This window comes from Lampetra planeri, chromosome 2 (genome assembly GCF_965212315.1).
Source record: "Lampetra planeri chromosome 2, kcLamPlan1.2.h2, whole genome shotgun sequence".
NCBI lineage: Eukaryota > Metazoa > Chordata > Hyperoartia > Petromyzontiformes > Petromyzontidae > Lampetra > Lampetra planeri.
In genome coordinates this window covers 2,983,377-3,010,374 of record NC_136108.1, presented here as the reverse complement: position 1 = coordinate 3,010,374, position 26,998 = coordinate 2,983,377, and the positions used below count along the sequence as shown (strand labels likewise).

The 26,998-nt window shown below is 42.5% G+C and overlaps 1 protein-coding gene across 2 annotated transcripts in view; it reads left to right on the top strand.

The window, feature by feature from the left end:
• Positions 1-72: 72 nt before the first annotated feature.
• AK9 (adenylate kinase 9) overlaps positions 73-26,998 on the top strand; it is a 32,237-nt gene continuing 5,311 nt past the window's right edge. The window contains exons 1-28 of one of the 2 annotated variants that reach the window (XM_078604148.1): positions 73-122; positions 1,930-2,118; positions 4,678-4,741; positions 5,553-5,605; positions 7,004-7,100; positions 7,678-7,790; positions 8,245-8,418; positions 8,715-8,840; positions 9,093-9,167; positions 10,381-10,476; positions 11,312-11,451; positions 12,101-12,281; positions 12,810-12,954; positions 13,348-13,775; positions 14,505-14,661; positions 15,009-15,123; positions 15,765-15,844; positions 16,143-16,232; positions 16,916-17,122; positions 17,915-18,042; positions 18,637-18,855; positions 19,692-19,895; positions 21,506-21,636; positions 22,224-22,443; positions 22,998-23,066; positions 23,662-23,886; positions 24,143-24,364; positions 25,457-25,670. In XM_078604148.1, coding sequence (XP_078460274.1) covers positions 1,993-2,118; positions 4,678-4,741; positions 5,553-5,605; positions 7,004-7,100; positions 7,678-7,790; positions 8,245-8,418; positions 8,715-8,840; positions 9,093-9,167; positions 10,381-10,476; positions 11,312-11,451; positions 12,101-12,281; positions 12,810-12,954; positions 13,348-13,775; positions 14,505-14,661; positions 15,009-15,123; positions 15,765-15,844; positions 16,143-16,232; positions 16,916-17,122; positions 17,915-18,042; positions 18,637-18,855; positions 19,692-19,895; positions 21,506-21,636; positions 22,224-22,443; positions 22,998-23,066; positions 23,662-23,886; positions 24,143-24,364; positions 25,457-25,670 — 4,099 coding nt within the window. In that variant the 5' untranslated portion in view covers positions 73-122; positions 1,930-1,992. The remainder of the gene's footprint in view (positions 123-1,929; positions 2,119-4,677; positions 4,742-5,552; positions 5,606-7,003; positions 7,101-7,677; positions 7,791-8,244; positions 8,419-8,714; positions 8,841-9,092; positions 9,168-10,380; positions 10,477-11,311; positions 11,452-12,100; positions 12,282-12,809; positions 12,955-13,347; positions 13,776-14,504; positions 14,662-15,008; positions 15,124-15,764; positions 15,845-16,142; positions 16,233-16,915; positions 17,123-17,914; positions 18,043-18,636; positions 18,856-19,691; positions 19,896-21,505; positions 21,637-22,223; positions 22,444-22,997; positions 23,067-23,661; positions 23,887-24,142; positions 24,365-25,456; positions 25,671-26,998) is intronic. The other variant, XM_078604154.1, reaches the window with a different exon arrangement.

Genomic DNA, 26,998 nt, shown 5'->3' with positions numbered 1-26,998 from the left:
ATCCCAGCCAATCCCAGCCGAGTCCGCAACTTCTCGACGCCCCCCCTCCCCCCTTAGTTACGCCGTTGCCACGGGCAACGCGCGGCAACCTTAGCAACGACGCTGCTCAGACCGACCGAGAGGTAAAAACTCCCAACTTCAAAAGAGACTTTTAAACCAACAAAAACAACTAATACGCATTTTTTAAAGAAACAAATACGAGCAACAGCGATTGTAATCGTGTCATAAACGTTTTTTTTGTTTAAATCTTTTCTGGCGGAGGTCTCGAACTCTTGTGGATGATGATGATGTGATCTCGACATCTCCCCCATTCGCTGTAGGTGTCTTAACAAGTAATGGTTCTTATTGCTGCTGCTGCTGTTTGTTGTTGTGGTTGTGATTGTTGAGGCTGATCCGTTTATGCATTCGTCGTCGTTGTTGTTGTTGTCGTGCCTTGTGTTACGTGTGAGGCTCTTTAATTAGCGAGTGCTGGCGAAACCAGAAACTCTCCATTGGGCCGAATGTCCAGAACACTTGAATTTTTGTGACCTTTTTTGGCAGTATCAAAGTTTGATCAAATAGGAACAGCTTTTACCCTTCCCGGCAATAAAACAGGAGCCGGTAAGATGTTCAAACGCCAAATGGAAACGTTGTGCAAGGCACCATGTGTGCATTAACCACACACACAATTCCCTGCAAAAGGTTTAAATTTGGTGCTTGAACATCTAAACACCACCTGATTTATTTCCAGATAGGGTAAAACCTATGCTTGTTTTTTCATACTTAATTTAAACAAAACATATTTCCCCCTTAACGTTTACGAAACAAATAGGACCCCTGCATGCCAGGCGTTGCGTGTTGGCAATGGCTGGCGTGGTGAAGTATTGTCAAAACAGCACCCACTCTTTCGGCTAGAATCCTGCTTTAACAACCAAAAGCAATCAGTAGACACGCTGGCTTATTAATTATAAAGCAACTTTAGATACAACCCAAAGAACACATCACCTCAGCTCTTATCTTGGGTATGTGGTTCCCAAACTGTGTGTTCCGGTCTGTCTAATACTAAAATAACCAAAATTGCAGTAAGAGACTTTTTTAGAATTCGGTAAAATAAACTATTTTAAGGGCCGAAATGCATGTAATGTGTGCTTAATAAATAAGGTTCACGGAAGCTTAGTTGATGAAAACAATAGAGAAAGTATGTCGCAGTGATGTCCACAGAGGTGTGCATTTATAACTACCATAACTACCACTTTTAAATGTTTCGTCCCCTTTGTACAGTACTTCTTGACAAATTGGGACAATATTTTTTTTCACAATTTCAGCATCAACCCAAAGCGGTCTTTTTGCCAACCACGCAGCTAAAACGTGGGATTAGCATTACAGACAGAGCAACGTTTGCAATTAATTTAACACGAGAGTAGTCGAGTGAATACGAAACACAGAGGTTGGTGTAAGTTGAGTGCGACCGTGTGCAGATGTGCGGGCCTTCGTGGGGAGCGGTGGCACAGTGGTTAGTGCACTCTGCTACATAACCCGACGATCCGCGTTCAATTCCCGCTCACGGCCAATAACAGTGGCGAATATATTAATCCTGTTCTGGGTCTCCCTGAGGTCGACTCAGCCTTAAATGAGTACCTCGTGCGGTTGTGTAGACATCAGCACTGGGAAGACAAAGGCCGCCGGGCGTGGTGTTGGCCACCCATGCCGGCCTTTCATAGGTGATCTTTATTAGAATCTTTATTTAGACTGGAGGAATCCGATGAGCTATGAAGCTCGTTTTCACAGATGCCCAATCGGGGCAGGTCAGCATTTGCTGTCAGCACTTGTCCCAACAGTCTGTTAATGGCTATATACGGGGAGAATTTTGTCTTTGTGTGGACCTTCAAGTGAAAAGCCTTAGCTCCCTACCCCCCTCCCCATGACCATCTGTCTGGTATGTTTGAGGAGTCATCATCTTGAACAGGTGCTGCAGTGTGGTGGGGTGACGGACGAGAGGTGGCAGAGGACCTGATGAGTGCCCCACTGCAGAAGCCCGGGGACACCGCCATGGGCCTTCTTGGCCCCTTCGATGAGGATGACGCAGAGATGCAGATGCTGCTATCAAAGCCACTTTGCTTGCTTGTCCTTGGAAAGCCGGTACCGATGGCCCTTGTCTGTATGTTGAGTCGTGAATAGTGGCGCGGCTCTGACGTGCAGGCAACGTCACTCTTAAGTCTCACATTTTAATATCTGTCATGTGATTAGTTAAAGACACCACCAAAACAAGAAATATCTCATATTGGCACCTTCGTACCTAGGCTGTGTCCCAGGATGTCTCACGAGTTTGAAGTTTTTTGCATGAAAATTAACTCAGGTGCTCCATTTAGTTTACATCAGTTCAATGTGACTTCATACATTTCAAAATAGCAGTCAAAGGAGTGGCGTCGATAATATGCTACGATCGAATGCCTGTGATTTAAAATATTTTTGTTGATAGTCTGACAAATAGTCAAGGTACATCTGTAATATTGCACGTAATAAAGGTTTTTAGGTTACATCGCGTAAGTATAAATGTGTCGTAACCCTCCACCACCCGACACAGCCAATTAGTAAGGGATTTGTCACGTAAAAGAACGCCAATTAGTTACTACTTCAGCCCACCGGTGTGTTGGAGAGTAAATCCACAACATTTACAATTTGAGTACACGACGTTTCGCTTGTAATTACATCCAGCATCATCGGGCGATTTGCCAGAATAATATTGCAGTTACTCTATGTGTTGTTTGGATTGCATAATCGCGTGGCTTTGCATGAATGGATATGATAGTTTGTAGGTTAAAGTGACTGCAATTATACGACTTATGATATTCAATTTCATTATAATCCTGCATTCAAATGTTACACGGATAATGTGGCCAACATGTAATTGGATTGCAGCAACAAAGAGAGAATGCGTAATTATAGGGAGACCATAGGGAGAATGGAGCTATAGTATATAGTTTAGCTTTTACAGTGTCCATACCTGTCAACCCGTATGATTTACCCGTATTCTTCTGCAGGGAAATTGAGTTTACAGGTCCATATGGCGTCCAGCCGTTTCAATACGGTCAACACATGTTCTATTTGTTTGTGTTTCTCCCTTGTGATGGGACTTTATGGATGAGCGTTGAGATTTATAATGGCACGGGCTGACCAATAAGGTTTGAATTGGTCTGCAAAAATGTAGGCACTGATGAGGGGTTGATAGGTCTTAGTGTCAAAATTATTTGTGTTGTGTTACAATAATGAAGCAACAGCGCCATCGCGCGTTCTGTTATGTGCAACATTGTTTTTCTCTTATTTTGTCCCGCTTGTACTTCCAGACATTTGACGAAAGTTGCATTGAGAATGCTTGTACACTGGCGCTCGTCATGTTAGAGGACGGTTCCGCAAAAGCGGCTCCCACGAAACGATTTCTGAGATCACTTCAAGTGACTTAGAATCCGCACTTTCACTCCCGTCATACAGATAAGCCGACATTTAGTCAATTTAGGTGCAGAACCAAGTGTAATGTTTTTTTATCAGTCATTAGTTTCCATGCCTGAGACCATCAGCTCACTACACATGAGTTGCCAGTTTAATTGCGAGTGCCTGCTCGAATTCGAACCCAAGATTTTGGCTGTGCCAGCTGGACACGCTGACCTCTGAGCCACTCAGCTGACATGAAGTGGTTTTAACAATACCGTACCCGCTCTTAACATTACGAATGCATTAACTTGAAGTAGCTCAAGGATTGATTCTATGAATTGGGATCAATATCTGGTATATTATATTTACATTACATAAAAATTTTGGTCGTTTCGACGACATAATTTCCTTACTTAGACATTATATTATGGAAGTGTTATTTTGTTTCATTCAGTAACAAAAGGAAGCCCTCCAATGCTTGCACAAAGTTCCAATATTATGCAAAAACAGTAACGATTGGGTTGACTCTTTCTTTAAAGAAAAATATTGGTGCAGGCATATTAAGGATGATTTTACTAAAATCACATGTGTACACCCAACCAATAGAAGAGCAAACCACTTTAATGTCAGAAGTTCTACAATGCTCCCAGAGGCCAGTAGAGGGAACACGCTTTCTTCTATATAAAGGAAGCTGAATGACAGTCTTTTAAAATGTAGCAGTTATCATCACGTGGCTGTCATGTGAGTGGGTATTCTTATTTTGCCAAACTTTATGACATTTCTTTGGGAAAACTTCTCATGTGATGTTCAGCAGTGTTACAGACAAAGTTAACTGTAATTTAAATAGAAATGGCTGCATTTATACCTCCCATTACACGTATGGCGTGAAAGAAGTTCAACATGCATACAGACAAATGTAGTTCACTATTGCTCTTCCTTAGGAATTGTTATTTTACTTGATGATTGAGTTACAACTATTAATCTTGTATACCCCATTTTCTAGCATTTGTTTCTCTCACAATCTAGTGTTGTGTTTATACCCAGTTTCCCTGACAAAAGATTCACTGTATCTCCACAGGCTCACATCTGGTTCTATTTATAGTGCATGACAAAATTGTATATTTTTTAGTCCTGTGCAATGTGCGCTTAGCATGTCTTGTTAGATTGTGCATGTGTTTGCAAAGTGCACCGAGCATGGCACGCGCGCCGTGGTGACATCACCGCCACTTAGTGATGAACGGCGGTTGTTGTGTCTGCATGCTTTCATAGGGAGTGGGGAAGGCCACCCTGGCTAGGAGACTGACCAAGGTGTGGAAATGTGTCCTGGTTGAAGGTATTGATTGTTTTTATTTTATCTGACCTTAACGTAATAAGTTCTAATTTAAAATGACCACGGTTAAACAGACATTGTGTACTTGCTGTCCCATACAGTTATTTATTAATATTGTATTACAGTATACAAATTTTACATTATTTTATGATACCAGACAGTAGCATGAAAGTACGTAACTATTGCATGTAAAACATTTTTAAATAAATGTAGCCATAATTGTGCGTGAAAATTGGCGTTGGCGCTTTATTTCCGTTCGCATCCCTGTATTTTAAAATAATGAATATGGTGCCACCCTGTCGCCATAATTGTATGTCAAATCTTACATTTCCATGAAAATCTCATCTCAATAAACACCCTGTTACATTATGATTATGATTCTGTTACACAATCAGCTTCACTCTGAGATCAGAGTATACCAGATTTAAGGATTTGGAATCATAGTAATTCTACATGCAGCCTACTGTTTTCGTTACTTATAAGTGTAAATATTTCTAAATCACACTTTAATGTGGAACTAAGAGGTGGTAATTAATATATTTTGCAATGATGTATTGTGCAACTGTAAATTAATAAAAATACATTTTCTGTGGTCATGAATAATATATGTGAAAGTACTTTGCTAATGTGCATGATGTAGTTAATGCATTTTTTAGAAGCAATAAAGTTGGTATATTCAACATGTCATGTTGCAGATAACATAAGATTGTAACACGGATTTGTATTCACAAGTAAAGGTGAACTTATTGATTGAGGGAAGGTCAACCTTTCCTTGGCTCTGGCAAGTCTGACGAGAGTATCTCTCTTCTCTTAGGTGTGGATGTAATTCAGCAACATATTGATGCACAAACGGAGACTGGAATCATGGTATTGTTGACGTTACATTTTGCTGTATGAATTGTTAATAGTAAAAAATAAATCACGTACGTTTACAGAGCCCAGTATATATTAGCGGTGAGTGTACCTACCTCTGAGTATACAGTTTCCCCGTCCTCATCTGTCATTTCTCATTATAATGTTCAGAATGGCCCTCATCATTTGTTTGACTTTTTAAGATCACAGAACATTTTTCCTTTGTCAATGTCATTTTATGTTGTGATCAATTCTGTATTTTCATAATTATCCAATGTTTTTTATTTACCAGATGGTAGCTTCGTAATTCAATTGAGCTGAACTGGGAAATTGATCCTGTCGGGCCAAATTTATTTTATAAAGTGCTTGACTTTTAGTTTTTATAATTGTTGATGATCATGTAAAGGTGAATTGAGTCAATAATAAAAAAGACATAAAATATTACTCATGATGTATAAGGTGGCAATGTGGCACAGTGGTAAAACCTGTGCGTCACAGCAAAAAAGGATCTTGGTTCGACTCCCGATTTCGGCGGTTTTATGTGTGGAGCTTCGATGTGCTTCCCTTGTTCTGCATGGATTTCCTCTGGGTTCTCCGGTTCCTTCCATAGCAAAAAAAAACATACAATGTAACTGATATTGGCAATACATCCCAATGATGAAATGTTGTCTGCAAATTGCTCAGTTGCGATTATACACAGCAACATCACCACCTATTGAACAAACTTTGCAGGACCCTCATGAAAAATAGTATTCAAACTCAGTGAGGCTTTTCTAAATGAAAAAAATTGTATATAACAATTACATACATTAAATTGCATATTTTAGAATAATTTTCAATGTGTTAAAATATATTCGAAGTGTATGCGAACATGTCTTAAGAATAACGGAGAGAAGTGGACAATAGAAATACGTGTTTTCATTAAAATTTCATAATATGATTAATGGTTCATTGTTATTTGTAAGTGATGTTGTCAAACATATAAGGTATATGTTCCGAGATTAGTGATGACATGATTGCGAACAGACTTTAATGGAATAATCTCTGGAGGGCAATTCAATAACAATTCCTGCCTGTAAATAACATGTATGCAAATGAATCATGCTGTTTCACAAAGAGATGTCAAATAGAACAAACAAGCTTTCGTGGTTAACAAGATGCATACAGATGAATGGAACTGCCCTATGTTCAATAAAACAAATGGGGCATACTCGTAAATAATCTGTACGCATCTCAATGGAGACACACTACATACAATACATTCAATAAATTCAATAGCCATTCTGGTTAGCAAGTTATATACAGCTCTGTGAAGCTTGTCGCAATGCACGTGCCCAGTAGCTCATTCAGAGCACCATTCTTGACTCGATACCCGATGGGCGGTTGTCGTGGGGAATTTGTCGGTGGTTAAAGCTGCAGGAACGGCTGGTGAAGGGGGAGATGATCTCGGAGGAGATGGTCACCAGCCTGCTGCTGGAGAAGTTGGCCTCTCCACAGGTGGCACACTACGGTGAGGCCCTCCCTCAATTCGCCCTTCTCTCTCTGCCTTCTTCTTTCTAAAATGTCATCACTCGCTCACACTTCATCTCTCCACTCCTTTGAGTGAAGTGTCAAGCATAAAAGTATTACGATTTCATTGAATTCTCAGTAACGTGTCTCTGCTGGTTGCAGGGGGCAGTTTCCAGATTTCCAACAGTGTGTTAATGGAGTTATTTGAAACAGACATTTAGATAGCACTTGGTGTTTCCAATCAATAGCACGCACTACACCACCTGAATACCTGACCTGGACTTGATCTCACATAATACCCTGTAGATGAAATTGTAAGCTATTTTATATTGCATTAATGAAGATTTGGTAAATTACGTGATAATGGTATTACACATTTTTTTGTTCCATGTAACTTTTAATGCCATAATAATATGATATAGTGCCTACTTAAAATTGGCAGCACATGTGGACTTAATTACACACCACAATTTGCTTATGTTGTAATGAATCATTTTGTCTAGACTGTGTGTTGTAATTTTGTCGCTGTAAAAATTATTGTCATCATTGTGGTCTGAAAAACCTGTTTTTGTCTGCAGGATATGTGCTCTGTGGCTTTCCATCTCTTAGCGAAGAAAACCTCACAATTCCTCAGCAAATAGAGCTGATCAAAAGTTGGAGCTTGAAGCCTGATGTTATTATAAATATTAAGGTAAAATACACTTGTGGTCTTTGATTGAGAGTGAAAGGAGGTTGGTTTTTGCCAGGAAATATCCTCAGAAGCACTAACCTACTTTAACATAATTGTGTTAATGCTCTTGAAAAAGTATCTTGGCAGATGAACACTCGGTTTAAATATGTAGTTTTTGTTTTAATTTCATGGCCACAATTGCAAAAACTAACAAAACTTTGTATATATACTTTATTAGTACCACATGTTAACTATGGCAAGGGATGCAAGGTGGTCCAATTTTTTTAAAGGATTGCAGCAATGTTTATATCAATGACTTTGCATGAATAAATACATGATCCGAATGCATGATGAACATCCGTAAATTATATTTACTTGTAGAATTGTTGGGAGCTCGAGTTTTATGCTGTGCCGTTTCAAGATATGTGCATACATCCTTAGCTTTGAGGCTTGACCAATGATCATTACGCTGCAGTGTCCCAATGACGACCTGCACAAGCGGCGGACGCGGCAGCGTGAGGACCCACTCACGGGGCAGGTGTACGCGCTGGATGAACTGGGCCGGGAGGCAGCGCGCGACGGCAAGAATCCACAGGCGGACGATGCCACCGAGCGAGAGGAGGAGGGCGAGGAGATGGAAGAGAAAGAGGCAAGACTGCTTCGTCCTCTAACAGTGGCGTTTAACCGTGTGCAAAAACAGCTCTAACGTTAAACACCACTCGAGGACTATGTGGACAATAGTCTCCTCTGATGGGCTCAACCGTGACAGCGTTAGGCTGGTAAAAAAAAATAGAGTGGCATACTTTAATTGAAAAAATATTTCAGCTGGTTTTATACGATTGAAATATTGAATCACGTGCGCATGATGTTGTCGTACGTTTATACTTTTGTGCATACGGGCTGTGGTGTATGGTGTGGTGACATGTTGCGGTTATGTGATGGCAGGAGGAGGCAGAGGCTGGGCTGGATAAGGGGCTACTATCCCGGCTTGTGCGGAGACCGGGTGACTCTCCAGAGGACGTCATGCGTGTCATTACGCTCTACAACGACACTCTATTGCGTCCACTGGAGGTGCTCACACCTGTCAGGACACACATAATAAGATTGTTGGTTTTGATATCCAGTGAGACAATTTGGTTACCTGGCCTTAGCTTGCCACTAATGCATTGTTTTTTGCAGTGACACATCCGGAGGTCAGTTTATTATGAAACGTATGAGCTTAAATTATTATGTACTTGAGTTTGTTATGTTGTCAAACTTGAGAATGTTGTTGATTTTGTTCCACTGCTCCATATAACCACAGTATTGCTTTTTCGTTTACAGGATTTAATGGCAGATCATGACCCACGTTACTTGATTGAGCTGGATGGCAATGACAGCCCAAATGCACTCTTGGGTGTGAGTTTTTATTTTTGTTTATAATTTTTCACGTACTATTCTTCTGAAACTCTTTTTACGAAAGGGCAGATGCCCTTGTCACACAAAGTCATATTAAGAGTGCTCTGAGTTTTGATGCCGGACAGCATATCAGGCACATGCACATCCCCTGCTACCCTTAATTCCTTTCTATGGTTTCTGCATCACCCGGCCATAGTGGATGTGGCTCACTTGGATCTTTGTCCAGTGCTCAACCGCGCGATCTTAGCGAGAAGTTTGAAACCTTTGGATTTTAGACATCAAAAGGTTTCAGCGAATATACAGAAACTTTCCACCATCATACGCAAACTTGTCATTCATGCTTTAGTGTGTACCCTGTATGGAAAGTCCTGAGGGCATAGTGGTCACCATCATTATTTTCTCCATCTTTATACAATCATCATCACCATTATCATTACGGTATTGTCATCAACCATTATAAAATAAATTATACCATCATAATCTTTAACTTCATCTACATCTTGTTTGAAGTGGTTAAGCCTGCTTTGTCTTGGAGCACAAATCATCACCTTGGCGAATATTGGAGCAACACTGGCACAACGAGCCTGACTGATTCAAGTGCAGAAGGACCTTTGCCTGAAACTTTGCCCATTATAAATGTTTCCTTTTAAGGCAGTGTTTTGGATGGAAGTGCTGCGGTTTTTTTTTCTATTGGTGGTTAGCTCGGTCCGTCTGAGAGTGCTGAAAACAACACGCGTAATTAACATTTTCGTTGACACTCCCCAGCCACTGATTGGCTGCGAGTTTTTGTTGTTGTTGTGGAATGGACCTCCACCCATTCTGCAGGTTGAATTGGGCCAAAAAACTGTTGTATGAATTTGGCAAAATTACTTTTTCATAATTTCCAACTGTCAATAGACAGCTGCGTGTGTGGTGGGAACAATGTCGTGACATATCATTTTAAATGTTCTTACAACATGAACAGTTGGTTGCAAATGATCCAAAACATGCAATGATTTTTATTTAATTCTGTCCTACTTAAGTAGTGCGTTATTGTGAGTCTCACTCACCCATGTGCACTGCTGATGATACCTGTACCTCAGTGAGCCCTCCCCACAGCTGGACTCTTAGGCATGGCATTGTGTTTAGCACCCCCAATTAGCACGGCTGGCTACGTATGGTGCGAAAGAAGTTCAACATACATACATACATTGCCAGTGTATTTAATCGGCAGGGGGTGCTTGCACGGCTGAAGATGCTGGGCCTGCAGGAAGCCGCCGTGCCTATGCACCTCCAGGGAGAGGACGACCTGCCAAGTGACCTGGACCCGGTGAGTTTTACTTTAAAACGTCGACTGCATGATAGTTTAATTCTATTTTTTTATCATTTATAAGTCAAGGGTTAATTTGCTGACCATTATTATGTTCTTTAAAAATAATTTGAGATAGAAAACACTTACTTGACTTTGTGAATTTTAATTTTACATACATTTTTAATCATGCACATGTCATCATGAAATACATAATGGAACATCTGCGTTGAATAGAAACATTCAGACTGGCCTGCCTACGATCCATCCTGGGTTTAACCAGGCTGGATTGTGTGAGGTGCTCACAAATCCTTGAAAGATCTGGACACATTCCTATCAGTGAGCTCCTCCAGCGGGCAAGGTTGCCATGGCTGGGTCATGTAGACTGCATACCCAGCCACCGCATGCCCAAAAGCTTCTGTTTGGCCGGATAGAGGGGGCTAATGGACTGATACGGTACAGGAGGATGTGGAGCTGAGTGGACTTGCCGAAGACTGGTACCAGCGGTGTCAAGTTTGGCCTCTATGGAGGAGGCTCGTGAAGGATGCTACTGGGCAGTTAGAGGCAGTCACCCTCCAACAGCAAAGGATGGCAGAGGAGCGATGCTCACAACAACTTGCGGCTAAAATGCAGCAAGTTGGTACAATAGGGGGCACAGCTGGTGCATCTGCTAGTCATCTGCTAGTCATCTCAGTCAGACTTCCTGTTAGTGAGCCTTCGACACTTCACGTAGCCTCAAAGTGTATCCGGCCTGGCACAAGCGCCGTTGTTGTATATGTGTGTGCTTGGCTCAGTCAGTGTGTATGCGTGGATCATGATGGGTTGTGCTGTGGATTGATTGCACACGTCTCAATAGGATGAAGTTCTGCGTGCCGTGTCAGGCTGGCAGCGGCCCGGGGCTCGACACCGCTGGCGACGGAGCCGCTGGGGTGCTGTGTGCCCGGTGGCGCTGCAGCAGGGGAATCTGAAAATCGGCAAGGCCGAGTTCGCTATCAGGTGCTTTGTGATGAGGATGGTGTGGCAGGGGTGTTGTGATGAAAATGATGAGTCAACTAGTATAATGAATGCTTTGGTTTACTGGTTGCCATGTAAATTCACTAGTGAGCAGGCATTCTCAATGTTTGAATTTAGGGACAGAGCAAAGGCCAGTATGCTCAGGTTAGGGTAAGGGACTTTTACAGAATAATAAAAGCAGAGTCTGGTGGACAAGGTATACTTAACGTGACTGAATTTGTAGGGACGTGGTTAAATGTATACATAATTCATGTACAGAAACATGTCAACCACTATACCTGCTGTTAACATATCATGGTTTAGCAGCACAGTTGTCTTATGATAAAGTGTGTTTCAGCAGCAACTTGTTTACAAACACAGCACTACCTTTTCCATGTGAGTCATGCTCAATGTCCAGGACTACACAGTTGTGGCTTATTCTTGGATTAAAGCTATGTTATGGGTTTAAAAAAAACTACTTTTAAGAAAGATCTCTGATCAATTTTCTTTGACCTATTTATGGGTGCATTTGACCACTCTTATTCTTGTTAAACAGAAAAAGTTAACGACAGATATTTGATTGATCAATTCATTTTATATTGCTTTGAGCATAAGTTAATTCTCTTACATTACTTTTGTGCACGTGTTTCAGTTTTCTCGACAAGATGTACCTGCTGTCATCTGAGGAAGCTCAGGCGAAATTCTGTGCCAACCCACGAAGCTATCTGATGCCCCCACAGCCAAAGCCACCGTGCCATGTGGTGGTGATGGGACCAGGCACTGCTGGAAAAACCACGCTGTGTCACCTGCTGGCAGACCACTACGGAACTCGGGTACTGTGTGGGATCGCTCCGACCATTTAATACCTCCTATTAAGTGACCTCATATTATATTCCCTTAAAAGAACAGCAGCCAGGAACATAAGATTCATATACAAAAAAAAATCAGGCTAGACTTGGCACTTTCTCTTCACATATCATTTCAGTATGGTGTGTCATAATCAAACAAAATCACACAAAACACGGGGCGGTTTATGTCCGCTTCCTTGCAATTATTCTTTATGTTTATTCTTTGCACCGTGATATTTTTTTTTCAAACACTGCTTTTGAATTAAGAAAACTTGGCGCAACTGTCTTGAATTATAGTCTACTTTTTTCGTAAAAATGAAGTGTTTTTTTTGGTTACTTCCCTGGCTCTAACAAGAAACACAGTATCGGTGCCAACCAGCCCACGGGTCTACTGGAGTTTATTGTGTAGATGTGTTTGTGTACAGCTCGTATGCGTGAACCATGTGGATGCTGGTTTGGTGGCATAAATGTGTTGGTAAAAACGTCGGGGGTGCTCGCTTGCGCATCGTGTAGGTGGTTAACGTGGCAGAGCTAGTGCGGCCGGCAGTCGAGGAGGAGAAGCAACGTTCAGTGGAGTTGGCACGGGCAGAGGCGCTGGCTGTTGCGCTGGAAACAGTACGGAGTCGGAAGCAACAGGAGAAGCTAGAGAGGATGCAGGGTAAGTGAGGGTCCATGTTTAATGAGGGTGGGAGGTGAGTGATATTCGGTGTTGCAAGAAATCACAAAATGAGGATGAACCACCTAGCAGTAAGCCCAAGGGAAATCCCAAATATCAACAGTTTACTTGATGCCATACCATCTTGTTGGATTTTAACTGCTATAGTTTGATCATGCAAACTTGTGCCTTGTGCAGTAACAGTGCAGTATGGACAAGGTATGTTTTAATCTGGTTTTAGTAAAAAGGTTTTAAATATTGCAGTATACATAGCAAGTGCAAAGTTTTAAACAAATTTGGAAGCAGTAGCAAAGATGGAGGGACCTTCTTGGGGTTGTGGATGTTGTGCTGAAACATTGTACAATCAGTACTCTACCCCCTGCAATTCTATCTCAGCACTCGCAGAAAAAGCTGAGCCAGAAGACGAGGTGGCTAAAGAGGGGCAGGCAGCAACCGAGGAAGAGGAGCATAAGCCTGGCGTAGCAGCCACAGCGACAGAAGAAATGGAAATCTCTGGTGACGAAGTCGAGGAGGATTTCGTGGTCGCTGAGCCTGGAGACTCAGGTCTGACAGAGGCTGGCGAGAGAGAGGCTGGAGTGCTCGGTGAGGGTGTGGGAATGGGTAGTGAGTTGGAGGGTGGTGAGGAGGAGGACGGTGGTGAGGAGGGTGGCGAGGTGGAGGCTGGTGACGAGGAGGGTGACGTGACGGCGGAGCACCCCGAGGTGCGAGCACTTGTGGCGGAGGCGGCTCTCCGAGCGGAGCAGGCTGCTGAGGGACTGCCTGCTGAGGCCTACGTAGACGTGCTGGTGAAGGCTCTGTCCGATGTGCGTACGCATCGCCATCATAAGCATGCAATCCACAAACATGATAGTCCAACGGTGTTACGGATTAATTTGTTCAAGTGAATATTGGAATGAAACATTACTTTCATTATTGAGGAGTAGATAAATGTATGTTTGTAACTCTTTAGCACACAGGAAAGTATCAGGGGCCTTTGCATTCTCTGTGAGTATGTTTTAAAATGACCAGTGTAACTGTATGTGTGATGTGAATGAATCATACTCTCAAGAGCATGCACTGAGAACAGTTCTCTCACATTGTATCGTTCGCTACATATTTTATTCATCGCCCAAACCAGTTGCTGGTGTGTAATGGGTAACAGTTGAACTTTTACTGCACTAGTATTTCAAAGAACTATTGAATAGACCCTTTTCTGAAATATACAAAGTGGTACAAATGACATTCATTGCCTATCTAAGCTAGATTTACAACAAGCAGCTGTCTGAACTTAGCTGAGTTGTACTCACTATATCAATGTTGTGAGAGATGTGGTTACACTGACAGGCAATGCCAAAGTGTATTCAGCTCAACCGCAATGCAGTAAAATCAACGACAAGGTAACATAATACAACAGTTTTATGGTTAGGTGCAATATTTCAAGTTTATTACATTAGGGCCACATATAGCAATATCACGACATGAAATAACACCTAATCAGGAGACGCAAACAATTTGTTTCGTAAAAAAACAACAACAACCCATGTGCGGTTTAGATGCGCAGGGAGACGGATGATGTGGAGGGTGCGGGAGTGGTGGCACAGGGCTGGGTGCTCGATGACTTCCCTGCTGACCAGGAGCTCTGGGCCACGCTGCTGGCAAAGGGGCCGTGCCCAGACGAAGTCTTCTGCCTCGTGGACCCCAGTGCAAAAAGCAAGTCAAGATTTTAAAACACACGCCTGCTTGACAACGTTTTTAAACATAATTTAAGTCACTAATTGATCACGTGTATGGCTGTATTGGCTAAAAGGGTCCTGTTCTCTAAGCACAGGGGATTTTCTTTCTTTGGCACCCACAATAGACTGAAATAAGACCACAACAGTGCCCCGTGTTTACCACCGGTCTTGCAACGAGGCCACAGAACAAGATAGCACAGGGATGTTCGGTGCTTTATCCTTAGTTTTTCTTGGCGAGCGCTCATTTGGGTGTCGCCCCTGAAAATAAGTAAGTTTGTACTGTTCTCTGCTGACCATGATGCCCTGTGCCCTCTGTGGGTGCAGGTGAGTTGCTGCTCTCCAGGATGTACTCTAAGCACAAAGAGGAGGTGGATGCCAAGAGGAAGCAGAGGAGAGTGCAGCAGCTAGAGCAGGAGAGACAAGAAGCCAATGCAAGGCGGTGAGCCTGAGTGTGGAACACTTGCATGCAATCGTACTTGTAACGAGTAAGCACATACATGGACCTGTACGCTTGCTCATACTTGCACTTGCAGATTAGGGAGATCTGTGGCGCAAGATTTCATAACCATGCCTATATGTTGACGATTGAATACACACTTCTCCAATTCGTACAGTGCAAAAGAAGTTCAACATACATACATTCAAATGCACATACTAATTCGCCCAGAATTGCAATTACCATGTCTTATGTACACCCTTAAATAAATCTTATATATTTTTGAATGTATGCCAACAAACACAGACACGATTATATTTCAACCTTTTGAATGTTTCGAGCATAGTGCAGTTGTGCTTGGGCCAAACTAAACATTCCATGCATGACACCTCTATATCAAGACGTGACCTGGTACATAATGAGAACCTGAGATTAAAATTATAATTGCTTTATCACCATTTTGGTGACTGAAAAACGATCTCATAACCACGCACACATAGCAAGGAGCAGCCCTGTAGAATAATAATATTACACAACAATACTCGATACTCTGGAAGCTCAGTTGACCTTTCTCGATAACATATGTTTCTAACTACGTGCGGGAGCTGATCTCATGACCTGTGCACTGCTGTAACCATTTGAAGGCAAGAAGAGTTGGAAGCTCTAAGGGAACAGCAGAAAGAGAAGTTGGAGCAGCCTGAGGGTATCCACGACAGCGGCAGAGGTAGCTACTCTGTGCTGTGTGACCTTTAAGTGTGAGTTGCTGCTTATAATTAGAAAGAAGGTCCACTGAGTGAAATATCAGAGACTCAGAAGTTTGGTAATGAAGAGATCACCCTGACATCTTTATACGATGTTGACATTGTCTAATTATTTTGTTAACTTTTATGGTTTTTATCTCAAATATGTGTGCAAGTTTTGTACAAATTTCCATGCTATTCCTTTAAACATTAATAGTTACGTTTTGACATATATTTCATGTTGGCATGCTGATTTAAAAAAAACCTGAAATATGTTTGCAGAAGAAAATGCTGACCAGAGCGGTGTTATTGAAACAATTTTGGAAGAACCGCTGGAGAGTAGTACTGACCTGATCATGGAGGTTGAACCAGGTATGACTGGAATAAAGCATTATTATGTCATCCCAACATTCTACTCCAGGTACTATGCTTGATTACCCACGAGACCCTCACTGAGTCTCATGACCTTTGCAGGATGATTGCCAAGTTTTGGCAATTTAAGATTAACGTTTGCTGTGTATATTTCAATTCAGTAACTCAGAATCAGAAGTTTATTATCCGAGTAAATTACCCATTGAGCTACGCAGCTCTTTTTCAAAGGTAACTCACCCTCTGTAGTCGCCACCGCCTGCTATGGCGATAATTTTGGATGGAAATTTCAAGCTCGCACACGCAAGACAAGACCTCCCCATACAGCCTGCACAGACTGCTGGGGCAAGTGCTATTAACCAGCAGCTATGAAGGCCGGCACGGTACACAAGGGGATGGGTGGCCAGCACCATGCCCGACCGCCTTTGTCTCCCGAGTGGCGATGTTTACACACCACACCAGGTACTCATCTGAGGCTGAGTCGACCTAGGGGAGGCCCAGGACCGGTTAAAATATTCGTCACTGTTATTGGTTGTGAGCGGGATTCGAACTCGGGTCGCTGGGTTCGTAGCTCAGTGCGCTAACCGCTGCGCCACCGCTCCCCACTGCACCACCACACATGCACACACATACGTACATACTCATGCCCTTATCCCCACTTCACATGCTGTTGCTACTTTTGACAGATCCTGCCCTGGAGGATGTCCCTGAGGGCGGGTTCCCGGCGGGACCAGAGATGGAGCGGTATTACGAGGAGGTGGTGACTTTCAAATCCGCATGGCAGCACTGCTCGGCGATCATTGCTTCAAAGACTTCCTTGCAGCCACTCGTGATAAACATCACCGAGAAGGCTCCCCGAGAGATTCTGAAGCAAGCGACCACCACCATGGAGCGTGCGTGCAACGAGGAATGGAAGGGGGTGGCAGTGGTGTTGTTAGACGGAGCAGCTGTGAGGGCAGGCTCAATTTAGTCATTTTAAAGGGGGTGGCTGATGCAATTCTAAATTCAGCTGCGTGGTGGTAAATCAGCTTGCAAGTGCTACGGAGGCAGATTCAATTAGCTCATTGAGGAAGCAAAGGGGTTGTTTATTTGTTTTAAATCTATTTTTGATGGACAAATCCAGCTCATTTATAGACATGTCTAGCTTTCACAGGGAATAATGGCATGCATTATTATGGAGTAATGGTCCAAAGGAGTTTGTGGGATTTCCTGTAATTTAAAATTTGGCTCTCAACTCTTAGGTCTCGATGACATACATTTAGTGGCTCCAAATACCAGTCCTTATGCTTTCCTGTTGGTCTTAGTTTCTCCTGTTTATAAACGCACTGTATAATTTATTAAGTATAATTATTAACTCGCATGCATATATGAATCGGTAAAAATCACAATCTTGGGCACACAGATTAGGGTTTAAGATCTTCGAACCTATTGTAATGACATTGGGGGACGATATTAAATAGGTGTTTCAGAACAAAATGAACAAAAAGAAAGTATTTCTAAATTTCACTAGTTATGATCTTCAGCAATTATAGCAATTGCTGGCTTATTGGTATAGAACAATAACCGTAAGGAAACATTTTGCAGGGAGGAACATTTTGCCCCATGGTGATAATGCTGATTAAACACTGTATTAATAATAATGTTGCTTTGCCAAGGCTGCTGCCAAAGCTTTGTTGTTTTTGCAGGGCTGCTTTGGTACCGCGCAACAGAAGTGACAGGGGTGGACCTGGATGAGGAGGAGGAGGATGCTCGAGCAGAAATGGAGGAGGTTGAAGCAGAAGGGGAAGAGGAGGGAAAAGAAGAGGAGGAGCAGGTGCGTAATCAGAGGGTTGCGTGATGTTGTGGTCTTTAAGGTGCGACAATCACACGAGAGATGTGGTGGTCTTTCCATGGTGTATTCAGTTCAGTTTCATTTATTAGGGAGAGCCCTGTGAGCCATGCAGCTTTTGACTTGGGTGCAACCGCAACAAACAAAAACGTGAACAAACCACATCTTAAAGTGACGACACGCAACAGAAACATCCAGGAAAAGCCATGGTGGTCTCACCGTGGGATCTGTAGTAACCTCTCATTGTGGTGTGCTTACTTTACATTTTCATTATGATCGGCTAATATTTGTTCGAACCACATAGCTCGCAGCCATCACTGTGCATCAACACATTTATTTGCTTTTCAACCATTCTGTTCACGCAACTTTTTCAAATGCTTGAAATGTTTAAATTATGAAGGGTAATTTATGGTTGTATGACACATCGATACATAAAAAAAATAGATTGTGAATTGTCAAGAGTTCATCTCACCAGTGTGGTGGACCATACTTAAATATTTATCTCACTTGAGATGAAATCAATGGAATGTAGTTCCATTAGCCACAGAGTTGTGCCGTACTCATGTTCCCTTGCTTCAGGAGGAGCAGAACGACGACAAGCATAAAACTAAAAGGCAGCTGGGTGACAGCAGCCATTTCTGCCCCGTGGCACTGAAGCAGAGGTTTGTTCTGGCACCGGGAAACCCAGAGGTGGCTGCCAAATACCGCGAACGCGTTTACTACTTGACGAGCCCGGAGGCTCGCACTCAGTTCTGCGAAAGCCCGAAGGAGTTTATCGCTCACATGGAGCCTCTGCAGGTAAGAGTTGTTTATTTACCAATTTATTATATTTATACGAAAATGTTTCTCCAGGATGTTTGGCCAGAGGTAGAGAAACATAGTTTGCAGTGTGCTTGCCGCTGGATGACTTTGATTCAGACAAATCAAAGTTTACAATGTCCTCATTAGTTTAAAAACAAACATTTGTAATATGTTCCATTTTAATTCGAATTAGTAATGTTTCTTTGCTATTCGGATCTCATAATTGATGGTGATAGTAAACAAGAAAATAATTAGTGCAAGGAAAAGAAGAAGCGGATTTCTTAGAGGCTGAATAAGTTAGTGTAATCATTTCTGAGTGACTGAAAAGCTTCGAAAGGATGTTATAAAAGCCGTCAGTGTTGTGTACGGTATGGCCATATTCATGAATCTGGCCACCCATTGAGGTAAAAAGGCTTGGACCTCTTGTGTTGGCTTAGGGCCAGCTTGTTCATCAGCAAAACCTACGAATGCCAGGGACTACATAGCTGTGAGGTCCCTGGTGATGTCTATAAACTGATCAATTTGTTATTTCCTATACCACTTTTGAACTGTTATAATCATTAGGATTAGGGTTAGTATAATGGCTAGGCTTGTTAACATGAAACCTGATTCCTTCCATAAGATCATTTTTAACACCATATGTGCTTTTTTTTAGGGACCCGCAAACCGAAAGACCTTGCCAGCTATTTTTCAGAATTATCCCAGGAGTTTATAGAGGAATTTACGGTTATACTGTGCATTAACTCACTGCACAGTTTCACCATTTACTCTTTATTTGCACTGCAATTCCACTCGACTTTGCTCCGTGTTTTTGTAACCACGTTCTCCCTCAGGCTCCTCCACTCCGCATTGTGATGCTGGGACCTCGGGGTGCAGGAAAGAGCATGTGCGCACGCTGGCTGGCCGAGAAGCTGGAGATCTTCCACATCCAGTTCCGGGAAAGGCTGCGGGAGCTGGTGACAACTGGGGACAAGCAAGCTGTGCCACAAGAGCCCAGTTCCGACAAAAAGCCACCAGAGGACAACCAACCTCAACAGGTATGCTCACACTTGTATACGCACATGCATGTATGTGTGTATGTTGAACTTCTTTCGCACCATACGTAGCCAACCGTGCTAATCGGAGGTGCAGGCTAAGGTCAACAAACTGTATCTGCATGGTGAAATTTCACCATATATATGGATTAAAGTATACAACAGATGCCATTGGGGAGGGGTGTATATGGGGTTAATTAAAACTATCAAGTCTCAACAGATCCCCAATGGTTTGTAATTGCATACTTTGGACATTGAAACTAATAGATTAACAGTTAACATGGGTTAAAAATCCAAACCAAACATGGAACATTTTGAAACATTGCATATAAACTATTGCAAAGTTAGAGTGTATCGTGATATATTCTGTTATAAGCATCAATCTACCTATTTTATGTAGCAATTGAGGTAAACTAAATTGTATTTTTAAGTGAACTACAGTACATTTAAATGCAGTGCCTATTAAATGGTTAGTTAAACTATTTGTCCTTTGTAAACGTGACACATTTTTTTACTGTTTGGCCATGTCGGGTGGTGGAGGGTTACGACACATTTATAAATAACGCGATCTAACCCCAAAACCTTTATTATGAATAATATTGTTCGCGAAAGCCTACGTGTTAAACTAAACTGTGATGTTGGACACATGTTTAACTTTATGATATAAATTCTGGGGACTCGAGAGGCTTAGGGAGTGCACCACTGCCTTGCAGCAGTGGTTCTGGACCCGCGATCTCTCCTTGATTGCTTCCAAAATTCGAGGCCGTCATGATCAGCACCAGAAAGCAACTCGCCATATTCATGTTGCCTTCTAGCATATTAACAGTTAGGCTCCACTATCCATGTTTCTGACCACATCAAGTGCCTCGATGTTCCTCTCGACTCCACATTGACCTTTGATAGCTCCACCAACCACATCATCATATCTTGCAACTTCCGTCAATTACGTTCACTCATCACCACTGAAGTCGCCAATACCTTTGCCTGCTGGATAGTTGGGTCACACCTCACCTATTGCAACTCCATCCTTGTTCGATCTTCACCCAGTCACCTTAAAATAAACTCCCCATGTTTTCAAAACAATCTCACCCGCGTCATCCCTGATGCCTGTCATCCTCTGCTAGATTTACTCACCTCCTTCCACTCCCTCCACTGGCTTCCCATCACCAGCAGGGTCGGAATTTATATGGGCCTGCCTCTGCCACCGTGGTGCCTCTGCTTTTGGTTGTTCACCATGTTTTTATTCGCTCCTATCCCACCGCACTACAGCTCATGGTAGAGCTCTCCTCTTTATACCAGGAACAAGGACTGTCACTGTTACGCGTCGTTTCTCCATGGCAGCCCCCTCCATCTGGAACGCCATCCCGCAGCACATTCGCAGCATTCAATCTACACCTACTTTAAGAAACACTTAAGTTCCACCTCTCTTGCCTGGCTTTTGAGTGACACCAAGCTTGACTCCGTGCCTCAGATTCATTGTCATTTATGTATATGAAAATATTGCGCACAATATAAATTGCATTATTATGAGTATGAATAGGAAATGGATATATAGTGAGTAGCTGTAAACACGTGGCTTCTCTGAATAATGTCTTGTTTCCATGTGAGAGTAGCAGCAAGAGGTGGAGGGCGACTGGCAGAAGCATGCGGAGGCCGTGGAGGCTTACCTCTCAGACAGCGAGCCACTGCCAGCACAACTGCTCGATAAACTCCTCCTTTCCTGGTGGAACGAGGAGCCCTTCAGGTGCAAAATCATTCTTGCTGAAATGTGCTGAATGGTCCCAAGTTGTTCATGGATGACGATTGCCTCTAACACCAGGCAACCAAGCAGCACTTGTTTAAAGGGGCTACACCTTGCTTATGAGAGTCAGAGATGTAGAAATTAAAAGAAGTTGAAATGTTAACAGAGCGTTACAGCTCTCGTGACATCTGTATTGGACATCCCAGGATACAGCCTAGTACAGATCATTGGCATCAAAACATTCGTCTTCTGGGTTGCATATAAACATATGCCAATTGAACACATTAGTCTCGAAGGTTCATTGGTTGATGACTTCAATGCTAGTTATGAATTGTTTGCAATGACAGAGAGCCTTTCCATTTATTAATTATTGTATTAGAATAACCGTATTCGATACAGAAATGTAATTAAGTGGGACATCTCTGTACTCGTAGAAGGCAGTACAGTACAGTATGCAGGAATCTCATTAAGTCTAACAATTATCTTACGATTGACAGGCATTCCATATTCAGCGTCCACTTGCAACAGTTGACCAGAGTCGTGGCAGTGTGTGTGGAGCTGACCGCTTCCCCTCCCTCCGTTTTGCACAGGTCACGAGGTTTCCTTTTGGAGGGCTTCCCCAGCACCCCAGATGAAGTGCAGTACCTGGCTGAGAGGGCACTGTTCCCGGAGGTGGCTGTCCTCCTCAATGTCATGGAGGGAGATGTCATCAAGCGGCTGTTGCCTCCACAGCTCGACAAGTGGAGACTTGAGAATAATCGGAAGTTGGAGGAGCTCGCAAATAAGAAGGCTCTCAAAAAGCAGCTGCAGGTGCGTTGCACCGAGTGCTGCAGCCATTCTTTATTGCACGCGGAATTTCTCTGCAGTTTACAAGTGGTATATGTTTAAAACCTATGTAGTTATGAGCAAAATTGAGTGACGTAGTAGATATGAACTTTTAATTGAAATTTATGGAGAACGTGGAGCAAACCTTGGATAACAGCCCTGAGCAATTATCTCGATTCACGATATAAACAATCTTAATGGATCGTTAAATATTGCCGCAATTAATTGTTGTAATAATCAGTTATTTAAGTCTGGTTCGCTTGATCTATGGTTGTTGTGCTTACTGATAAGACATTCTACTGATGCGATTGCAGTCAGCCAGGTACTCTGATTATTTAACAAAAAATTGTACAGTATTTTTTAAAGTGGTCTTTTGTCAATAAAAAATAAAGCACTCTACGGTATTATCATATTTTAGAGACATTGAATTGTATTCATATTTTTTAAAGCCATGTTAATTTGCTCTGTGGAACAATATGCTTTGGACGGCTTTGGGCTTATTAAAATTTAAATGTGTTCTGTATATAATTCTATCACAGGAGGAGAAGCTTTCTAAAAGGACAGCCAACCGTCTGGCCCGTCAAGCAGAGAGAAGAGCTGAAAGGCTTGTGAGTGCACGCTCTATTAAGTTGCTTTATATGATTCATTACATTGTCACAATTGAGGGTCGCAATTCAGGTATATTTGTTGTCGCTTATACCCTCTTTGTTGTGTTTTCTGTCGTCTTTGTCGCATTAATCTAATTTTACAGAAGCATATAATTTGCATTAATCTTTAATTATTCTTCTACATGTATGATTATTTGCATATAGTATGAATAACATAATAGATTGTAATCAATTGATAGATGCTTAATTACATCTCTAGTGCACATAGGTCGAACACAAGAAATACACACAACAATAACCGCAATTCGCAACTAAGTGGTGGTGATGTCATCACGGCGTTTGTGCCAGGCTATGTGCACTTTAAGGCCATGTGAAGTGTCGAACGGCCGCTGCCAGGTCATGGGACAGACCCAGCAGGTGCCATGGGTTGACTCACTGAGATGACTGGCAGATGCATCACCTGTGCCCCCTACTGTGCCAACTTGCAGTGTTTTAGCCGGAACACATACATCATACATTCAGAAAACGATGAGCTTTAACAAATGTACAGTACTCAACAGAAGAGACCTTAGCTGGGAAATATGTGCTTGTACAGGAGAGACGAAGAGCAAGAGAACGGGAAATGGAGATGAGCGATGAGGAGAGTCAGGGGAGCGATCCTGAGGAGGAGCCTGATGATGATGATGATGAGGAGGAGAATGAAGAGGAGGGCGAGGAGGAAGTGGAAGAGTTGGAAGAGGAATCGGATGTGGCAGAACGTATAAAAACTGAGCTCGGAGAGAAATTTGACGCTGATACGAATGCCTTGCAGAATTTGAAGGTTTGTCTGTATGCTATTGGAAACATCTACGGTATATGCAGAAGAGTGCTTTATATCTTGTGTTCAGTGTGCACCACTCCACATGGCTCACTGTTTTGTAATTAAAACCGTTAATGGATATATAAATATATATATACATACACAGGCAATGCTAACATTGAGTGAGAGAAAACTGCCGGATATCAAACATGTGAAAATGACGCCGCCGGTGTGAAATGAGAGCAAAGCGGGAACCCGTGTGACTGCGAACCAACAGGAGAGTTTGGAGAACGTGTTGGTGGACATCCTGGAGGTGGATGGGAGTCGCAGGCGTCACATTGTACAGCACAAGTTGTGGGAGCGGCTGGGACCTCATCTCCCCGCTAACCGAGGGTCCCTGCTCCAGTCGTGTATCCCCGTCTCGGCCCGCCTCGCTCAGCGGATGCTTCAGCTTTCCTACAAACAGCTGAGCTGCTTTGGGTACCGTGATCCTGTCAAGGTGCGGGCCTGTGCCACTGTGAAATGCCAACAATGGGGAGCAACGCTTCTCCCAACAGCTTTATAAAGTTCCCATTATTCACGGAATTGTCAGGCATGTGTAATGAGCCATTTATCAAATCGTTATCCCTGCCAATATTTACAATGCCCTGTCACTTGTACTGTTAAGCATGCACTGCATCCCATCAGCAGTGTGGTATGTTGTTGCAAGTGCGCATGCCGCAAATGAGACTAATGTAACATATTTAAAAGAAACCATGGTAATGTGAACGTAATTTTATATTCTGGGTAAATGGAGTAAATTGCATATTTTGACATGCATTCTTAATCACCAATGAGATATGATTTTTAGTTTTAATTATATAGTAGACATTTTTCTGTGCCAGATATTTTAGTTATGTCGAGTGGCATATCAGCTTGGAAACTGAAGTAAAAAACCCCGACTCATAATAACAAATTGCTTTTATTGTGTAATTTACGCAACTGCATCACAATGCTGCGCATTCCGCAACCACGGAGGTGCATAGATTGAGCTATTTTGAGCCCAATTAATGGGTGTTTACATATGTGGGAGGATGCCAGAGCACCCATAGGAAACCCACAGATGCGAAGGGGCAACACGCTATCCCATACAGGTAGGACAGGTGACATTAGTCCGCGTTTACTGTACCACCCTCTTCTGGTGAGCCACGGTACGGCACCTCAATGTTTGCGATTCGCCAACCCTCGCGTGCACAAGGATGATTACTGGCACACGCCACCACCCTCACCAGATTTAAAGTGTCACAGGGTAGACAGGTGCTTCCTATATACATTACCTCCTTAGTGCTGGGCAGGAAACTGGTTGAGCTTCACCTCAGAGAACCGAGTGCCTCCAACAAAGCAACCAACATGATTTCCTCCAGGAAGCCTAGATTTTCCTCAGTGGTCTGTAATATAAGTGCTGAACATGCCTAGTGCAGCTTTACTCTAAGATCTCCAGAACTGGGGCAGGTCCCCAGTGGTGAGGTTGGAAATGCCACACTCTTTTATTTATATGTAATGCTTAATATTTAAACGGTGCATGCATTTAACTTTGTGGTTTCCCATACAGATGTATGAAGGAGATGTCCTTTCAAAAAGCCGGAGCACTGCAGAAGTGTCATACCAAGTCATCTATCGGCAACACATCTACTTTTTCTCTAGCAAGGCTTCCCAAGACAAGTTTACAGCAAATCCTGTGCTGTACACATTTCAGCCACCACCTAAGCCAGCCATTCCTATTAGGCTGGCTGTTTTGGGCCCTCCAAAATCTGGAAAAACCACAAGTAAGGTCAAGATATTACTTTAGTCATGTTTAGGTTTTTGAAATACATTTTCCATGAAAAAATGAAGTGCATGGAAATGTAACGGGGAGCATGAAGAGCCTGGAATTCATGCTGTTCATTTCTGGAATTTGTCTGAATAAATCTGGAAATGGTTCGGATTTGAACTCTAATTGTACTGCCGGAAGCATTCATTGCAACATAAGTTGTAGAAAAAAGTTCTAACCTGGCATCGTTGTTTATGGATCTTCATGGCTGAGAAGCTCACTTCCGCTCCAAGGCTATGTTTTTCGATGCAATCTACCCTCAAGCTTATGTCAGTTGTCATGTGACAGCATATAAAAGTGCACTTAATTTGTTTAATTTGTGATGATGCGTTGATGTCTGATTTGATGCTTCAACAGATTGGTGGCATTATGGTATGCCTCCATTGGCTTCTGCTCTAATTAGGGGTGCCACAGTGGCTAAGAGATGTTAACTGCCTCGCCTGGCATGCAGGAGGTCGTGGGTTTGACCCTGACGCCGATTTTTTGGAGTTTTTTTTAATTTTCGCCCCATGATTGCGTGGATTTTTTTTTATCAAAGCCCTCCAGATTTTCCCTCCACATTTAGAAACATGTGTTTAGAGTACTTAGGTGCTAGAAATTTCTACATGATAAGCCACTTTGTTGAACTATCATTGGTAAATGTATTTAAACCAATGTAATATTACATGAATGACACCTACCTGTACTCGTAACTTGACATCTATAACTGTATGAGCAAACATGTAAATCATCAAAACCAGATATCACAGCCCTTTATACTCTGCCTTGGCTCTCATTCAACCCAGAATGCTTAATGAGAATAATGATGAAGTATGGTGGAAAAATCATTATTTTACCCTCGTTCACAAACATGTAATGATGCATCATCACCCATCAGACAGCTGTCCCCTCATCCCCTCCTGCTTCCGCTCCTTGTCCATGCTATGCTCGTTAAAATACTGGTGATAATCACGGTTAACAGATGACATAGGCACATTTGTATTAAATAGGCAAGGTTTTATGGGGGTGTTTTTTCCAAAGAATTTCAGAGTTCTAAATAAAAAAACGCAATAAAAATTAAATCGAGATACACCTCTGCCAAGCATCCCTTTCAGGTTAAAAAAAAATAACATTTTGAATGAGATACACCTTGAAATAATTTTGCAGAGCATCTTCACTCTGTTCTGCTCCTTACAGGAACTACGTTTACCTCCTGCTTCAAACAACTTCCAGCTTAGCCAAGCCTCCCCTAACAAATGCCAGCCCTGCTTCACGTTTTTCCTCTGTCCCCCATTAGGATTTCCT